The sequence below is a fragment of the Mytilus edulis genome, chromosome 9 (genome assembly GCF_963676685.1).
Source record: "Mytilus edulis chromosome 9, xbMytEdul2.2, whole genome shotgun sequence".
In the NCBI taxonomy this organism is placed as follows: domain Eukaryota; kingdom Metazoa; phylum Mollusca; class Bivalvia; order Mytilida; family Mytilidae; genus Mytilus; species Mytilus edulis.
Genome location: NC_092352.1, coordinates 26942620 through 26962322, shown reverse-complemented (window position 1 = coordinate 26962322; position 19703 = coordinate 26942620). Strand labels below are relative to the sequence as shown.

The 19703-nt window shown below is 30.7% G+C and overlaps 1 protein-coding gene across 2 annotated transcripts in view; it reads left to right on the top strand.

The window, feature by feature from the left end:
* Positions 1-19703, top strand: part of LOC139487933 (sodium/hydrogen exchanger 9B2-like) — a 38093-nt gene that overhangs the window by 16614 nt on the left and 1776 nt on the right. For both annotated transcript variants that reach the window (XM_071273172.1, XM_071273173.1), the window contains exons 2-8: positions 850-1272; positions 1497-1587; positions 2186-2368; positions 6859-7034; positions 17378-17481; positions 18184-18348; positions 19274-19382. In XM_071273172.1, the coding sequence (XP_071129273.1) occupies positions 850-1272; positions 1497-1587; positions 2186-2368; positions 6859-7034; positions 17378-17481; positions 18184-18348; positions 19274-19382 (1251 nt within the window). The remainder of the gene's footprint in view (positions 1-849; positions 1273-1496; positions 1588-2185; positions 2369-6858; positions 7035-17377; positions 17482-18183; positions 18349-19273; positions 19383-19703) is intronic.

The following is a 19703-nucleotide window of genomic DNA, read 5'->3' as shown; positions in this document are numbered from 1 at the left end:
CACAATCTGTTATATGGCATTAAATTTGGGGAAATCTGTTTACATGGTCTAAGATAAACATATATATGTTTCAAACTGAAATGTCTTCAAAAACAAATGATGGTATTCTTTGCACATTTTGATACAGCATATCAGAATTGACTGTGTAAAACGTTTTAAAGAAAAATCAATGTGAAATCTTTTCTGTATGGCACACCCTTATAGCAGTTCAAAAATTTTGTTAGATCTATAATTCTGAAGTTAAAAAGAACATTCCATGATGGTAAAAACAGTGCTTTAGGATTTTAATCTGACACCCCAAACCCTTGGTATCTTGGATACTTTTCCATAGACTTTTAACATACTTGAACTGTTGACGTCCTAACATGAAAGCAGTGTCATGCGTTCCCCTATGATATTGATGACCTAAGCAAAAATGAAACAAACAAAACATATTGATAAGTAAACAAAAAAGACAAGAATAATCTCTGAATTGCTGATTGCATAAGATTGTTAAAGTTATAAGCAATTGTGAATTATATTTTCTTGTGATAGTTTTACATCCTGCCTATTATTGAACCAGAAATTTGGTAGATAACTCATTTAATCTAAATGAACCAGTAATTCATATCGAAATAATCTAGTAAGGTACGTTTTCTTGTCCTGTCCTAACTAAAATGACCAGTATATCTTTTCTTAATGTTGGAATAACTTTGTACTTTACTCTACCTTGCACGGATGAACAGTAACAAACAAGTATGGAGTTGTCTTTAAGATTTTCCTGAATTTGTTGCTTATTTGTTGGGTTGCTGATTCATTGATGTATTTTAAAACATCTCCTTATATTCATATAATCTTTTCCTGTTTCAGAAAATTCTGAGGACTACAAAGAAGCTTTAATGCTTAAAGAAACCGACACAACAGATAATATGAATGGCGTTATTTTGGAAGAGGATAATGAAGAGACAGAGCAAGAGAGCGCGAGGAAATGTCATGGATGTAGGACATTTTGTCACAACTTATGCATGCCATGCAGAACAAAGTATCACCCTTTACCAGAGAATCCAAACTGTTGGGATAGATTTAAGTTTACATTTATGTGTCCACCACATGGAGTGATTGCTAGATATTTTCAGTTCCTGTTTCTCTGTGGCATAACATTTGGCGTACTATTAGCATTATTTAAGGACTATGCCTTACCCGGAGGAAATTTCTTCTCACTCTATGTGTTATTTTTTGGCTCAGTTCTTGGTGGCTATTTGATATCATTCATCAAATTACCTCCATTATTAGGTTAGTGTTTTGATCAAATGTTTACAAGAAGGATACATGTAGATTCACCATTTATTGTTTTAAGAACTTTTAATTAATAAAAACTTTTTTTTCTTCAGTAGTTTTAATACATGTAATAATAATAAAAAAAAATTTTAATTTAAAAAGCAAGAACTATAACAACTATTATCTTAACTAATGTTGGTAGTTTGTGATAAATGTCATTTATGATTTAACAATTTTAGGTATGTTATTGGTTGGTGCTTTACTCAGAAATGTTCCAGTGATTGATGTAGTGGGCAATCATTTAGATCCCAACTGGTCAGGTGCTTTAAGGTATGTATCAAAGTTTCATTTGAATTTGGACTTTAGTTCTGACAAAAATTCTGTTTAAATAAATTTTACATGAATTTTGTTGTGTTGTCAGCTACAAATGTTGCCCAAAGTGAATAAAAAGTATTCCTTTATGCTGGATACAGCAGCAATTATTTCTTTTTCAGACAAAAAAAAAACACAACTTGCCTTATTCAACAGTTGTGCAAAATTAGGATCATTCATGTTTTCATAATTATTTGTAGGTTCTTTAATTTATGAAGGGATGTGTTTGATTGTCAAGTTTTCTTGTAAGATTAAGTACTTTTACCCACTTTGCCTGCAGGTTTCATTAAATGTTTAGATTTGAAAAAAACTAGTGTCATTTTTGATATTGAATATATCATAGAATGCTTAAACAATGATTGTCTATTCCTCAGCTTTGTGTGTAGCTTAGAGATACTACATACGTACATTGTACAGTTATCTTGCCATTCTTGTTTTTTTTTAGTATGATAGACATCAAAATAAAATTGACACTTTCTTTGCACACAATTTTTTTGTAAATTTTGATACATGTACCAATAGATTTGTTTGACAAGATATGTTTTTTTCTTTACAGACAAATTGCATTGACAGTTATTCTGATACGAGCAGGACTTGGACTAGACCCTGTAGCATTAAGGAAATTGTCTTTCACCGTTGTAAGACTTGCCTGTTCTCCTTGCCTGGTAGAATGTATCGCAGAAGCTATAGCATCACATTTCCTTCTTGGATTACCTTGGGAGTGGGCATTCATGCTTGGGTAAGACTACACTGTTATTTATCTGAAAAGCAACTTTCATGGATCCAAGATTAATTCTGCTTAATTATTCTAAGCAAATGGAAACGCTATGATTTTTGTTGTTTCATAAACATAAATTATCATCCTAAATAAATCTGCTTCCTTCCCTACTGAAATTTCTGAAAATAATATCCCCAGATCTCCATACAGAAAAATTTCAATTCACTCCATACAGATACCTGTCAACTCACTCCATACAGATAAATGTATGTGTCAACTCACTCCATACAGATAAATGTATGTGTCAACTCACTCCATACAGATATCTGTCAAGTCACTCCATACATATATCTGTCAACTCACTCCATACATATTTCTGTCAGTCACTTCATAGTCCATACATATACCTGTCAACTCACTCCATACATATACCTGTCAAGTCACTCCATACATATATCTGTCAACTCACTCCATACATATATCTGTCAAGTCACTCCATACATATATCTGTCAACTCACTCCATACATATTTCTGTCAGTCACTTCATAGTCCATACATATACCTGTCAACTCACTCCATACATATATCTGTCAAGTCACTCCATACATATACCTGTCAACTCACTCCATACATATATCTGTCAAGTCACTCCATACATATATCTGTCAACTCACTCCATACATATATCTGTCAGCTCACTCCATACAGATGTTTGTCAACTCACTCCAAATAGATATCTGTCAGTCACTCCATACAGATATCTGTCAACTCTATCAGTACATATATATGTCAACTCACACCATACAGATACATGTGTCGGTCAATTCACTCCGTATAAATATCTGTCAACTCACACTAAACAGATAGATGTTGTCACACTCCATACAAGTACCTTACACCTCATTCCACAGAGGGGCAGATCCAGGATTTTTGAAAGTAGGGGTGTGAAATTGAATTTGTTTGGACCTTTTTGGGGCTAAAAACATAAAATTTGTGTAAAATGCACTAATTTAACGATGGTTCCTGACGTGGGGCATGTAAATGTTATAATTAAAGTTTAAGGGTTGGAATTTTTGAAGCCGTATTCTCCCCATTAATTGTGTACTATAAAATGATTGGATGGATCCAAAGCTATGTACCAATATATTTGATGTGGGATTTGTCAGTAAAAAATGGAAATGGAAAATTTCTTTTTAGCTAAGTCAGTCACAGAAATAGAAGTCACAACTAACATATTAAGAATGCATTGCAAATTTGTGCATTCTGATATAATTGATCTTTTACTTTATTCAATTATCAATAAAAAAGGAATCTACAAAATCATTCATGTAGAGTTTTCTAGTGATGACTTCTGTACAAATCTCCCGTTAAAGCCATAGGATTCACCAGAAGCATCTTCCTCTGATTTCCTCGAGAAAAATAGTCGTTGATTCTGTCATAGTCAAGTTGAACATTTTTATGGATATCCAAAAGTAAAAGGGCATAAAAAAAAATACGACCTTTTTTAAACATTTAATGCTAAATAATTTTGTTACAATTTTTTTTACTAAAAGCAAAAAACAGAGCAAGATTATTGTTTTCAACCCAGGTACGTCCTCAATGTTTTTAAGGCAAAAATCATTTTTTTCTCTAAAGTATCTGTCTTAGTCCAAACATTGGTGTTTATAAACATTTTTAATACTACCGGTACATACATGTAGGGGATAACAAAACCATTGATGAGTATTATTGTTTTGGAATTATGAATCTAAAAGTCCATTAACCTGAACCAGATTTATACAATTCCTACTTACCACTAAAATTTACATTATATAAATATATGGGTGACTATTTAATGGATTTAGGTACTTTAACAGTTGTTAGTGCCATATAAGTCAACAAGATCATGTGGTGAATTCACGAATAATGTTGTTTACAATTATCCACGTTATAGCTTATTTACAATGTTGTATTTATTTACTTTTGTTAAATATCCTTAAGTAGGTCAATATTTGTAGTAATAGTATACATTGGTATAGGTACAAAATAGTAAGCACTCGGAGAATCCTTTATAGAATTTAATCAAATGTTTTGAACAAAACGACACAACAGGATGAGCGGATCTTGATGATCAAGTTTACATATTAATTCTCAAGCAGGGGTGATTTCTTAAGATAAATTGTACCATAACTTAACTGCATGTGGTAAAGTCAGAAATAAAAGTTGTATGAAGGTGAAAGAATTTAGGTGTATTTTAAAAAGTTCAATCTCAAATTTGGCAAAATCTTCTATGAATAAAGACCTCATGCATGTATGATTAACAGTGGCAGACCCCCCTCTTTTTTGACGATCAATGTATTTGAATGGGGACATTTAGTTAGTACCCCCACTTTATCCTGGGTTAAGATCCCCCCTTTTAAAAATTGTTGGATCCACCCCTGGATTAATGAGGTTTTGGATGCATTTTCAATCAAGATTTTCAGAGTTAAGACTGAACAACTGCAAAACTGAAAATGCAGGAAAATGGAAAAGATTTGACTTGTAGGTGAAATAAGTCTTAAGCTAAACCATTTTAGATGACTACAATAAACTTTCAGTTTTTTCTTGCTTAAATGACCTACAAATTTCTACATCGAAAAACTTTTATCATACAATATCTTCTCGATCCTTTACAAGATAATTGAAATCAAATACATTTGGTGAATTTTTATGTCGATTTTTTTTCTATTTTATGAATATTTTGTCTAATTTGGCATTTTTTCATCAGAAACTGCTTGCTTGTTGTAAGTACAAAAGCACTCACAAAAAACAACTTTCAAGTGATTTTTGGTCAGATATATTATATTTGATATTTGTAAATAACTGACTGCAGTCATTTGTAAGATCTATCAATTTTCCTTGCATGTTATTAGGTTATTATACTTAGCATGATTTTACAAATAATGTATTAGAGCTTTATCAAAGGTCAGTCTTAATTTCTTTAAACTCACATCAAAGAATTTGTAATTCATGATGAAAATAATATATCTATAATAAAAACATTATGAATAAATTGGCGGTAGACTTTTGGGTGTGAACCTTACATTGTTCTATTATTTTAGGATAGCGTTATTAAAGTTCACACACCATAAATATTTTTAAATAACTAGTATTGGAAAGAATTAAATGTATATATTGAAACGAGAAATGGGTTACCTAATAAAAAAAGTACTTATTGTTGCGTTGCTTATTTCTTGACTCATCAGAAGGTTTAACCTTTTCTTCTTTACATTGTGGATTAATTTGTGATAACATGTCTAAGTACTTTTAAATAATGGGTAATTTAAACACTAATTCTATTGTGTGTCACAAATCATGTTTTATAATAGACACGTTTGAAGATGGAGATGAAATAATTGCATGAATTGGTCCCACACCTGAGTACGAGATTTTTACCTATATTTCCCCTGCAGAGTTTGTTCAATTTATTACATATTTAGATCATGGATAGTATTATTTATTAGATGGTATATGATATCTGAGGTTGTATATAAATCTTTTTTGTAATTGTAAAATAAACTGAACTAAATAAATTTGTTTATTCATTTTTGTGTGGCATATTCTTTTAAAGAATTGAGAAATTTACAATCATACCAATGCAGAGAATCACTTGATAGTCAACAATGACAGACAAAATAAACAATAAATCATTGCATTAAACATCCTTTACTGTCATTTGGTTTATTATACTATGGGGAGATCTGGTAATTATGTTGTTATACATATATGCAATAAAAGAATGAAGTGTAATTGTCTTTCTTTAAAGGGCTGCAGCAGTTATTTGTTTAGCTATATATGTTTATACAATATACAAAAAGAAGATGTGGTATGATTGCCAATGAGACAACTATCCACAAAAGACCAAAATGACACAGACATTAACAACTATAGGTCACCGTATACAAAATTGTTTCTAAAATTCAGATTTGTAGGTCGCCTAAACAATCATGCTGTATCAAAGACCCATTGTTGGCCTTCGACTGTTTTCTGCTCTTTGGTTTGGTTGTTGTCTCTTTGTCACATTCCCCATTTTCATTCTCTATTTTATATAACCTTCAATTCAGAAAAAGTTATGTAATCAAAAATCAAAATAATTCAAGCTCGAAATATAGGTCACATTTACATGTACACATGTATTTATTTGAGGCTTGTTCTAGAAACAGTCCAACTAATTGTCGATTCAACTCCGATGAAGTTATGGACAAAATGGAAATTTTATCTTTTTTGTAAATGTTCTAGCTGCAGTGTACAAAATGCTACTTCTATTTTTTATGAATAAAAGGAGATAATGGTATTCAAAATACACAAACACCCATCAACATCTGTCGAGATTGCTTTGTTTATTTGTTCTAGATATGACATTTTAAAATCATTTTGATATTTTTATTACTATGTAGTTGCTTTATTATAACTCTGCACTTTTAATACCATTTCACCTGCAGCTGACACAAAAAAAAACCAATTACAATAATTCTGTGTTTTATTTTTGAAGGTTTGTTTTATCTGCGGTATCCCCTGCAGTTGTAGTACCAAGTCTCTTGAACCTGTCAGACAGAGGTTATGGTATAAATAAAGGAATTCCTACATTAGTGATAGCAGCAGCCAGTATAGACGATGTGTTAGCCATCACTGGTTTTGGTGTTGTACTTGGTATGGCGTTTTCTACAGGTAGGTACTAAATGCTCTCTGCATTATGTCAATGAGAAGGTTTTGTTTCAAATGTTATATGATGGCTGTGAGGCAGTTTTGTTTTGTTTTTTGAAACCATTAAGTTTATTATGAAATGATTTTAAAGGAAACATTTGAATGGTATTTCATATAGGTGAGGTAGTTAATAGTACAGTGGTTTAGAATGTATAGTTATGGTTGTGAAACAGCTTAGCTTTGAATATAGTCAATGTACAAAAACGAATTTGAAGCAGTTTCCCTGCTGCTGGTTTCAAATTGATACTTCTGTTGTACCTTCTTGGCATTCGACATATCCCTATGTTTTACTTTCTATAATCAGTGGCAGATCCAGAACTTTTCCTAAGGGAAAAGCTCCAGTTATGCTTCAATGATTCCCTATATAAGCAACCAAATTTTTCCAACGAAAGGGGGGCCCGGGCCCCCCTGGATCCGCCTATGATAATGACTCTTCTGACTGTAGTTTATCTTATCATTATTTAGCATCATTTGTATGCTTGTTCAAGAGTTACATTGTTATTAATTTGCTGACTGTTCATGCTGTAGGCAAAGATGAAGTCATTTGGGGCGAAAGTAAAAACTTAGCAGTAAAATTTTATTTTCTACGAAGTTGATGAAAAGAAGATTCAGGGTTAACCACATTTTGTGTGTTTCTTTTTAAAATATTTTTCTACTTGAAAAAAATGTATAAAGGATTTCTATGTAAAAATAGGTTCCATCATTTCTCCTAGGTCACTAAAACGACCTTGGATAAATAAGAGACAAGAGTGTATTCAAAACATAATGCTGATCTAGCATATACTGACGTCACATATAAACATTGTCTTCAGTAGGTACTCATTCATTAATTAAAACTGTCTTCAAAAGGTTTTAAATATTTTGTAATAGGGTTTGTATACATGTTATTGCTGATCCATATTGCGTCAGATATATTGATGGTATCAACTCTTATTAAAGACCTAAAGTAGATGATTATTTGATAGGATCTAAGGCGGTTCTTTGATGGTTTTTGGTCTAATCATGTAATGGATGAACATAACCCATGTGACATTTACTTAAATTGTTATATAGCTAGATATGTTTCATAATTTTCAATAACATAAAGGTCACAAAACTTTTGATATACGCTATCAATATTTATCAATATGATTAAAACTCAATTTTATTGATTCTTTGTAAGAAAATGGGTTCACTGACACTTGATAGGTCTACACATTAGGCTTGGTTGGATATGTTCTGTTAAATATTCCAATATCAAGCACAGTCATAAAATGGAATACAAAACAAAAGAAAAATATTTTTGAAAAGAAATGTTTGAACTGTGTTAATGGGTGGATTGTTTTCCCTGATATTATAGACACATTGTCATTAACAAATAACAAAAGCTTCTCATTAACAATTTGAACTTGTTAGTTTCCTTGTTCTTGACTGTAACTGTAAGCAAATTTCTCCTGTATACATAAAAAAATTGAACTTCGTAGTTCTCTTATAAAAAAAAGTTGCTGTTAATGATTGCCAATGTGACAACTTCCCACCAGACCAAATGATGTAGAAAAAAGAAACTATTGTCCATTGTATGGCCTTCCACTATGAGCAATTCCATAATGCAAAGCAAGTAATAAAAGGCCTGACTTGACAAATGTAGCCCAATTTAAAAAAAAAAGGAAACTAAGGTCCTGATTTATGTACAAAACTATTAATAAAATGCAAATATTGTTGTACAGGAACACTTGATTACAGGCTCTTGACTTGGGACAGGCACATACAGAATGTGGCAGGGTAAAACATTTTTGCTCATCATATCGAAACAAAGTCCCATAAAATACAATTAACAAAAAGGCTAAAAATCAAAGAACCGTTCTTAGAGTACTCAGTTACTGCTAAAAGCTAGTTCAAAGCCAACAAACTCTGGTAGAAAAATCTTAATTTGTATACAAGACCAAAATGTCAAACAGTACACATCCAATGGATTTTTTACAGTCAGAGAAAAACACCATCATGCTCCATGCCAAAAAAACAACAACTATCGAGTATATTCCAAAAAGATACTTCTGTAATTATAGTTTCGTATAATTTTTCTGACACTTTTCATCTAATTTTTTAAAGGAAAATAGTTCTTTTTTGCACTCTGTTGAATGCTGTTCTATTATCTATTATTATTTGAGAATATTAGCTACATTATGTATTTAAAAAAGTCTGTTAATTTCCAGTAGAACCAAATTTACTACCTTTAAACAATTACTTTTAATTGTATACCATTAGATAGCTGATTACCAGACAATTCAATTACAAAAGTGTCATTTCAGAGACATCAGTGGTACTAAAGATGTCTCTTGTCTTATGGAACTGTAATCAAAAAGTTTAAGCTATCATTTCAATTTCACAAGGAAATCATAAATAATCAAAATTTCATTTTTTCATCTGACATTTTATTTATTTGACATATTTTGACCACAATCACTCAAACTTTCTAAATAAGTCTTAATTTTAGGATGCTCAAGTGTACAATTCTTCACAGATTTTATAAAACTTATGTTCTATCAGCAATATCTCGAACCACTTCAAATATCAGTGCTGATCAACTATTTTTAAAAGAGTTAATGTCCCTTGGAATATTAATTTATGGAAATGTCATTGTAAGTGCTATCATGTATGCAATTTCTGACATATTTTTATCAAATTTACATAAAGGGTTTCTAAAAGCAATGTCTCTGTCAAATTAGTGCCAATCAAATATTTGTTAAAGAGTTATGTCCCTTGGAAATATAACTTACAATGGAAATTGCTTTGTATTTGCTCTCAAGCCTTCATTTCTCTGGGATATTTATAAAAAGTTTTAAAGAACAAAAAAAAGATAGATAAAAAAATGTGCAGCCTAAGGGAAATTGAAACTCTGCTCTTTTATACCAGTAGTTTATCCTTTCTCATTCCAGATTTTACAATCTGTAATTAAAATTTTAGAAATAATGTGTGAAGAATTTGATAATTCTACATGTGTTACTTGTCTGCAATCAAGTTACCATGTGTGTCCTGTAACTTTGTTGTTCATTTCCATTCTGTAAAAAAAGAGTATGATATAATAATGTACTAAGAGGATTTTGATGAATTTGATTTAAGCATCATTAGTTTCACTGAATTTATTTTTGATATTACTTGACCTTCATCATTATTGATTTAAAATTATCAATAATTTTTATGACAATTTAATAGTTGAAATAATGGACCAAAAAGTTGGAGGTTTAATTTCTGCTATGTCATGATGATAATTCAATATAATCTGTGATATTTTGACATTCTCTTTAAAACTGTATGACAATGAAATATGAATGGTCCATTTTAACAATAGCATTTTGTGATATTTAAGGTAATTAATAAGAACAAAAATAGACTTGCATCATCTGTGTGTGGACATGAATTAATGAATTTTACTGTATCTCTTGTGTGGAACTTTAAATAAAGCAATGATTATTTTCTGTTTATATTAAAGAGAAGCTATTAACAAAACTTCAAGATTCTATTACAAATAAATAAAGGCAACAGTAGTATACAGCTGTTTGAAACTCATAAATTGATTGAGAAGAAAACAAATCTGGGGTTACAAACTAAAACTGAGGGAAACGCATCAAATATAAGAGAAGAACAGAAACACAACATTAAAATGTAACACACACAGAAACGAACTATAATATAACAATGGCCATTTTCTTGACTCGGTACAGGACATTTTAAGAAAAAATGGTGGGTTGAACCGGGTTTTGTGGCATGCCAAACCTCCCGCTTTTATGGCAATGTTAAATATAACATTAAAATGACAACATTACATGACAGGACTACACTACAAATAAATGGGAGAATATGCTAGACGTAAGTTTTGTCCACACAAGACTTACCAGTGACTCTCAGATTAAAAAAGTTCAAAAGCCAAAACAAGTACAAAGTTAAAGAGCACTGAGGACCAAAAGTTCCAAAAAGTGGTGCCCATTAAGGCTAGGGTTTTCTGCCTGGGATGAGAACATCCTTGTTATTTAGAATAATTCATACTTTTGCAAACAGTAAATTTTATAAAATGACTATATTAGAGATATACATGATAAAACTGAAGTGGTGACTAACTACAGAATGAAAACAGATACATTACATATAACAACCTGTTAATATAAGCCTTTAAAAAGATTTTTTTTCAATCCGCATAATCTCTTGAACCCTAGCTTTTCATTGATCTGTCTGTTCAAAAGTATATCTGATTTATCTCTCAGATTTTTTGATCTGTATTTTTATGGAAATATATAACTAAATTAAATGTTTCTATTAAAGATGAAGAAATCAGAGGCAGATTTAGAGGGTTTTTCAGGGGGTCAGGCCCCCCCCCCTTGTTTTGGGGAAAAAATTGGTTGATTATATAGAGAATCACTGAAGTATGACTGAAGCAGGCCCCCTCTTAGGCAGTCAGTGGGCCCCCACTTATGAAAATTTCTGGATCCGCCACTGGAAATTAATGCAATCAGATATTTTATTAATTTGTAGATTCTGTAGATATATGACCTTCCCTTGCCAGCGTTTATAAGATGCTTTTTAAAAACATCAAATACATCTTATCTTATATCATCTTTTAAGTTACAAACCAATCAAAAAGTAGTATTTTTGCCAGACCTTTTATTTTTTTACATGATAGATGGAACATTAAGGAACATACTTAAAAATCTGGTCAGAAAAAACTTTCACCTCTTAGTATGATACCTGTTATAAAAATGACGATAATACAGAAAAATAAAAAAAACTATTCAAAGTTAAGAATGTAAGAAGATACCACCGGAAGCAACTGTTCAATGTACTAAATCGGCTAATATAAAAATATTCTTTTAACGCTTTCCTTCATTGCATTACAGCTTCATATTTTGTCATGAGTTAGGTCTTCAAAAATATTGATTTGAATATCACATCAAACCAAAATAATTTGTACAGATATTTTTTGCTGAAAATTTAAAAATGAGATTTTTATATGGTGTGAATTCTTTTTTGAAGGAAAATCTATAATGAAAAAACGGCAAACTGTATTTCTTTTTATGCTGCTGCTGCTAGGCAAAGGGAGCATTAAGTGTTACCCATAACCGTTGGTCCTTCTGTTTGCTGTCTTTCCATCAGTCCTTCTGTCTTTTTCATATTTTCTCATATTATAAGTAAGCATGAGCAAGGGCATTCACTGTGTCCTCAGACACATTGTTCTTTCTTTTATTAGTATTTTGGTGTAATAAAAATTATATTAAATTTTCAGATTTTATATAAATTTAGGTTGTAATTTGATTAAAACTTTGTAACAATATTGACTGCTGTATGAAGATATCTTTTCTGTTTTTATTCGTAGATTGACTTGAAATGATGCCAAGGTCCAAACAATGACTTATTTAATATATATAAGGCATAAAATTCTGAACTTTGTTTACAAACAACGTATAACATCGGTGAGATTTTGTAAGAGGATAGGTTGCATTATTTCAGTTAAAAACTCCCACCGATTCTATTTATAGATATAAGAATAAAGTACAGAGTTGAGATGATTGTCAGATTTATCTTACAAAACTTTGATGAATAGAATAACCCCCACTATGCGAGGAAACTTTGGGCTACAGTTGTAATCCATATAAGTAAATATAAATAATCTTGCCTTTGTGTTACTCAGAAGGTAGATCAAATATAAAGGTTATATAAATGAATAGATTCACAGGTAGATTGGAATTAAATACGACTGTGAAATGGATTTCTATACATGTAGCTTTTAAAGATCAATCTTGGTCTTTTGTATTCCTCTTGTGAATTATAACTTGCACTACATTTTACTTTTATTTGAAACTGACAGACTTTTAAAAGTCTCAGATTTGTAATTGCTAACTTTTAGGTTAGATTGATTAAATAATTACAGCTTTTTCTACTCTTTCAATAATTCGATTTTGATATGACACATCGAATGATTTCAGCTTAGAAGCTTAGTATTAAATCTTAGTATGCATGATAACATAAAAAAGGAATTGAATGCTTATTCAGCAATATTCTAATCGAATGAAGACATTTAAAGAAATGCACATTAAAATAAAGTTTTGTAAAAAAATACTTGAAGAGATTATATTAGGAATCAAGGTTGTTATATAATAAAGTCATGAGAAACATGCATGGGTTGTAAGCATATTTAATGAACTTGAAGTTATCAGGTGAAAATAACTAATTGAAAATGAAGAGAATTCGATAATGAACCATGTGATGTATTGGGTATGAGTGCTCTTTTTTAGTCATTTTGACATGGTATAAAAATTATAGCATAGCCATACCCATTTCCAATGGTGGACATAATTTATTGTTTTTAAAGGAGTAGGTTCAGTAAGACCCCTTCTTGGCCCCAAAATATAGCAGTTTTACAAAATTGTTAAAATGTAAACCTTTAGTTATTTATTGGACAGTAGAATGCTTCTGCTACATAAATATGAGCTGTTTTTGACCATACAATGCACATATATCCGGTACTAGCACCATTAAGTCATGCTAAATTACTGAAATCCTCATAATTCTAGCATTTTAGTTAAATTTTAGACGGATTTTGTGTAAAACGAAAGTGCCGCATTCGTGTTCATCCTTAATATTGAAATGTAAGTTGTATTTTATGATAATACATAACATATATAAAGGTTGAGGATGAACACGGATGCGGCCACTTTCCTTTTTACCAAAAACCATCTGAAAAGTGACATTTTTCGGCATATTAGGTAGATTTTTCATATTTGAGCTTGAATCGGATCGTTTTTAATGACTTAATTTGTTAAAATCTTTCACATAAACTAATTAATTCAAATAAAATAGACACTTAAGGTTTTAAAAAGTGGTCAAAATCTTTCGTCAGATGAACTTGAAATTTGAGGCCAAAATCGGTCCTTACCGGACCTACTCCTTTGGGATAAAATAGAGCTCTTTATATACATAAAATTGGCACCTGTCTATTGTTAGGACCATATATTGACCTCTATATGTCTGTTTGGCTATTTGTGTAGTTTGGTTGGTGCTTCATTGGTAAATATCCTACATCTCCTGTTAAGTACTTGAATTTCTGGTTCACCCATTATGAAGGAATCTTTGAAAATTAGTATTTACAAATAATAATATATTAAATTCACTGTATCAGTATTCTGTTTCAAGATAACGGTTAACCACTCTTCATACAACACATTACAGTTTAACTCAAATGTATTTTTTCCTTTACCCTGTCAACTTTTATTAGAAAATAAACTTTTCCTCTGAAAAGTACTGTCAATAAGACTAATGTTTAAATACATGTACTGCAAAATGTTTTTAAAGTTGAATATTTCGGAAAATATTCTCAAAATAAGATAAATAACTGACTGGGCCTTACTAAAACTAATGTCAATTCTTACCAAACACTACACTATTCATATAACAATTAATATGGTTAAAACAGGGCACTTTTAATAGACATGATTATGTTTTGGGAAATTTTTGCAATGCTTCCTAGCCATGAAGGGTCTGTGGAATGACTTGACAGGTTTAATTGTACTACAGACAATAAAGTCAAAGCTATGGAACAATAGTAAAGCTTTTAGGTGAAGGCTGCCAGAAGAATCGATTCACAAAGAACATGAAACTAAGATTTGCATTTTTATGAAATTGATAGAAGTTTAGAGAGTGACCTATAAGATATTCAATATAATATGACTTGCATTGATTTTTAAAAGAGACCTTATGCATTCCTTTTGATATTTACTGTGCACCACTTTTTGAAATCAATGATTTTTATTTCGAATCAATAGACCACTTATATTCATAAGAAAATTTAATGAAATTTTAAATACTCTATTGCATGAGTTCTCAAAAGACCCACCTCAAGCAATAAATTGAAATAAGATGTTTAAATCCAGGGGGGTGAATTTTCACTAATTATTTGAATATTCTTCCAAGATAGTTGACAATTAATGGTCATTTGTCAACACAGAATTATTTATCTACAAAGAAATAAGTCACACACATAGAACTATTATTTGTACAAGTCAGTTACAAAATTAATGATCCATAATTTGTTTTTGAAAGAAGAATTTGTGAAGTTCTTTTTAAAATAAAAGAAATATAAAGATAATTTTAACCACAAAATAATGGAAGGCATAAACCTATATAAAGACATATGTCTATCATTGTTGTTTTGATATAAACAAAAATATGCTATACCGAGGGGGGATAGGACCTTAATCGGGACTCCAGGATCGGGTGTTTTTAAGCTCCGGATTTCGTGAATGACCCTTTCAGGATCCGGGAATTTTTTTTCGAATTTCGGGACCTCAGGATTTCGTTTTTTTAAGCCCAGGATTTCGGGATCTGGTGCTTTTAAGCCCGGGATTTCGGGGTCAGGACCCCTCCTACCCCCTCTCTATACTGTAATGGTCATTTATGAAAAACAAGGTTGAGTGGGTCCTGTCTGCAGATTGGGGTGTCCAGTGTTCTTGATTATGTTTTGTTGTTTGTTTTCTATATCATTGACTTGGAAAAGGACATTTAATAGGACCCCCTTCATTCCTGGCAATTTGGTTAGTATGAGGGGTCTATACAAAGACTTATAAAGATCTATTGTGAGTTCAATTTAGATTGGATCAAACCAAAAAAAAAATTATTCAGAAATAGGCTTTTTGGATGTGCACAGTGCAGTCCTCACATCTCTAGGCATACAATTCTGTGAACACCTATCTGGTTCCTCAGCGTTCACCTTAGCCCCAAAAATGCACAACAATTAATTAATTGATTATAATGCATAGTTTATCTGTAATTTTTAAGGCCATATTCTTCAAAATTTCCATTAATGTCTGAAATTACTAAGGATTATCCATTATGAACTCTACGATAAAATTGTTTGCTTTTAATATTGGTGAGAAACAGTAAAAATAAACCTTTCCTTTTAAATCTCTCCTGCTGAGAAAAATCAATGTAATTATTCCTCTCTCAACATTAATCATTTAATGTTAAATTAATGGTAAATAAGCAAAAAACTAAAAGCGCTTTTTAGCTGTGTCATAAAATATGATATAATCACAGCCTTCATAGTAAATATTAATTTTAGTGTAGTGAGCATACTATCAATTTACAATGCAACATCAAATTATTAATTAATAAATCCATAATATTAGTAGAATTTTAACTTTGATATTATTCTGTATGAACCCTACATATTTATAACCATATGTTCTGATTCAAAAGAAAAGTTATCGTTTGCATTAAAGTTTATTAAAGCATTTTATAAGATTACAATATTAACATGTAATATCCAGTCTTGAGAGTTTATTATATCATATCAAAATTTTTAATTAATAAATCCATTATATTAGTTAATAATTTTAACTTTGATATTATTCTGTATGAAGTTTTGAACCCTACATATTTATAACCATATGTCCTGATTCAAAAGAATAGTTTTCGTTTTCATAATAGTCTAGTAAGGCATTTTGTAAGACTATTTTATTTAAACATGTAATATCCAACTTAAGAATTTATAATACATGTAATGATTAATTTTTAAGACTAAGTAGAAGTAATATTGGATGATTGTGTATGCTTTAATCTGCTATTTAAATAATATTTGACAGCTTTATGTTGATTTTCTTTGGATCAGTAATTATTCTGCATTAGGAAATATTAATTCAGTAATCCTTAAATTAACCCTTTCAATGTGAAGTAGATATTGTATAACTTATCTGCTTACAAACCACAGTTTGGTAATTAGTACTGTGCTGTCTTTTAATATTGTCATTAATCCTTAAAGCTAAAGTGAAATTAGAAAAAAAGGGGGATTTTTTTTTTATTGTGGTGCTTAAAGAATTTTAATGTATAATTAAAAACTCATATGTAATGTTTATGTGCCAGAATATCTGGTCTCTTTTTGTTTGAACTGTAGTGTATGTACATACAACGTACAAGTGGAATCCTTTCTAAGTACGTACCAAGTTGTACTTTAAAATAAAAATATCTATCTGTCAATTAGCGTTCTGTTCACAGTGAATAACTGCATTGGTGAATAAATGGTTATTTTAACATCACAGTTTTATCTTTTAGTTGCCTCTATGCTCTGGCTATGCTCTGGTTTCCCCCACCAAGAAAAACTGAGTGCCATAATATAGTGTGCTGAAAGTGTTTTTAAACACCAACATATAATCAATCAATCCAGGCTCAAGAGAAAACAAATACACATCAAAAGTGAGAGAGAGAAAAGGAAAGATGTTTTATGTTATTTTTAGAAGCTTATTTTCCTCCATTGATTAACATTCTAACATTTTATTTTTTTGTAGGTGATATTGCTGTGTCTATAATAAAAGGACCAGCAGAAGCACTTCTAGGTGTGGCATATGGAGTGATTGGTGGAATAGTTCTCTGGTACATTCCAGCTAAAGGGGTAGGATTACAGTCAGAACATATCTCTTCATAAATTGTAGGAAGAAAATAATATCTTTCTTGTATTCAAGCACAAACTTCATTGCTTTGTCCATGCATGAAAGCAATATCATAGTAATAACAAAGCTTTCATTGATCACATGCTAAGAACCAATTACAAATCCATATCTTAAACCAACTAACAAGTAAGAGAGTTGGTAACGAAGAAAAAACCTTTGAAGTGTTATTGTTGTTTTTCCTGTCAATATAACACGGTAATACTTCCATGGTCCAATTGCCAACTAATATATTAGTTAAAGTACACACAAATTTAATGATATATCTGCAATGTATGAAAATTGGCACCAAGAAAAAGAAAGACTTTCATTGGATTAATGTTATAGAAAACAATTTGTCACTAATATAAAATTATGGAGATGTGGTTTGATTGCCTTTGAGACAACTATCAAAGACCAGGTAACCGGGAGTGAAAAAAACTTTTGGGCTTTGTATGGCCTTCAACAATGAGCAAAACCCATGCCATATAAGTTTGGTTTTAGATACTCATTTTTCTTGTATCAATTTCAATCTTGGACATTAAATAAACTTGAAAATATAAATATAGATTCAACTAGTATTTGTTTTCATATTTGTTAGTTACCAGTATGTCCCTTAGAACATATTCATCCATATTTTAAACAACATTGTATACATTATTTTGCAGGATAATTTCATTTTCTACCGAGGTATGACATTACTAGGGGCTGGATTATTGGCAACATTTGGTAGTGCTGCAATAGAACTGTCTGGAGCAGGACCTCTAGGTGTTCTAACTATAGCATTTGTTGCTGCTTTCAGATGGAGGAAAGAGAAAAAAGATAATGATCAGGTTTGTTGAGGACAAATAAAATTCTGTGTATTGAATCTTGACGTATACATGCATGCATATACTTAAATTAGTTGTGTAGTCATCTTAAGTTATACTTTTTTTGGTCACTTAAATTTCAAAATCAAAAATATCTTTCAAATGAAACCCTTCTGTGTTTGTCCTGTTGTTTTTATCCTGCAATATAACATTGAAGCTACAATGTATAATATTCTGGGGACATATTAGTATAGAAGCAAGTCAAGTTCAAAACCAAAATTATTAAAGCAAATAATGTGATGTAAAAATTTCAAAGATTTGAATGAGATTTACTTTCACTAAAAGAATAATATTGAAAAACTTTAAAAAAAAAAATAAAAGAAAATAGGGTCACAATATTTTTTTATGTGAAAAACGCCTGATTGAGTTTATTAAAATCATTGCTAAACAGGAGGCTACCATCCACACTTTAATTATCCCCACTTTAAAAATAGTGAATTTAGCACAGCATTCTCTATATCCTATCCATGAACATTCAAGAAATATATCATTGAAATATTTACTCCAATATTCATGCTGCAAAATAATGTGTAATGATATAACTGCACTGTTTAAGAAAATTACATAAATTGTGCATTGTTTGTAAATCTAGTAGTAGTATATGATAGAAAAATATCAATGTTATTGTTAAAGTCATATTTAAATTTGGAGTTATCTTCCTTTGTACACAATTGTTTCATAGTATTGGCTTCCATTTCACAATTCAATGCAATGTTTAATTTTTAGTTTCCACAGTAAAGTGAATTTATATCAATACCCTTCAGCGCTTATGAGCACTTAAATTTTACTTATTTTTCAATGGTGTCATTTCAGACTTTGCACGCCAAAAGTCTAATATTGATTTTGCTTCAGGTAGTATGATTTGGCAATTATTTTTTCAACATTTCAGGACCCAATCAAAGACATTGTTGCCATATTGTGGATGTTGTTCCAGCCCATTTTATTTGGACTAATCGGTGCTGAAGTACAAATATCAAAAATAGACGGACAGACAGTAGGTAAGTGAAAAGAAATTAAAGGTTAATGATATGAATATACAGCCAAAACAATTGTGTTAAGGTGGCACATCACACTACAGGGAGAAAACTCACGATCTATTGTTACGGAAATATTAAACTTTTCAATCATAAGTGTTTGTCAAACTGCTACATATCCAATGAAATTTTTCCAATAAAGTGTGCAGTTTGAATTTGTTTTTCAAATTTTATATTTTTGTCAAAGGCTAAAAGTGAATATTTTGTTAAAATTGAATGAAAATTGAATGAACCAAATTGATTTGAGTCAATGTGTTTGGTACAACCTTTAAAATATATTCCTTA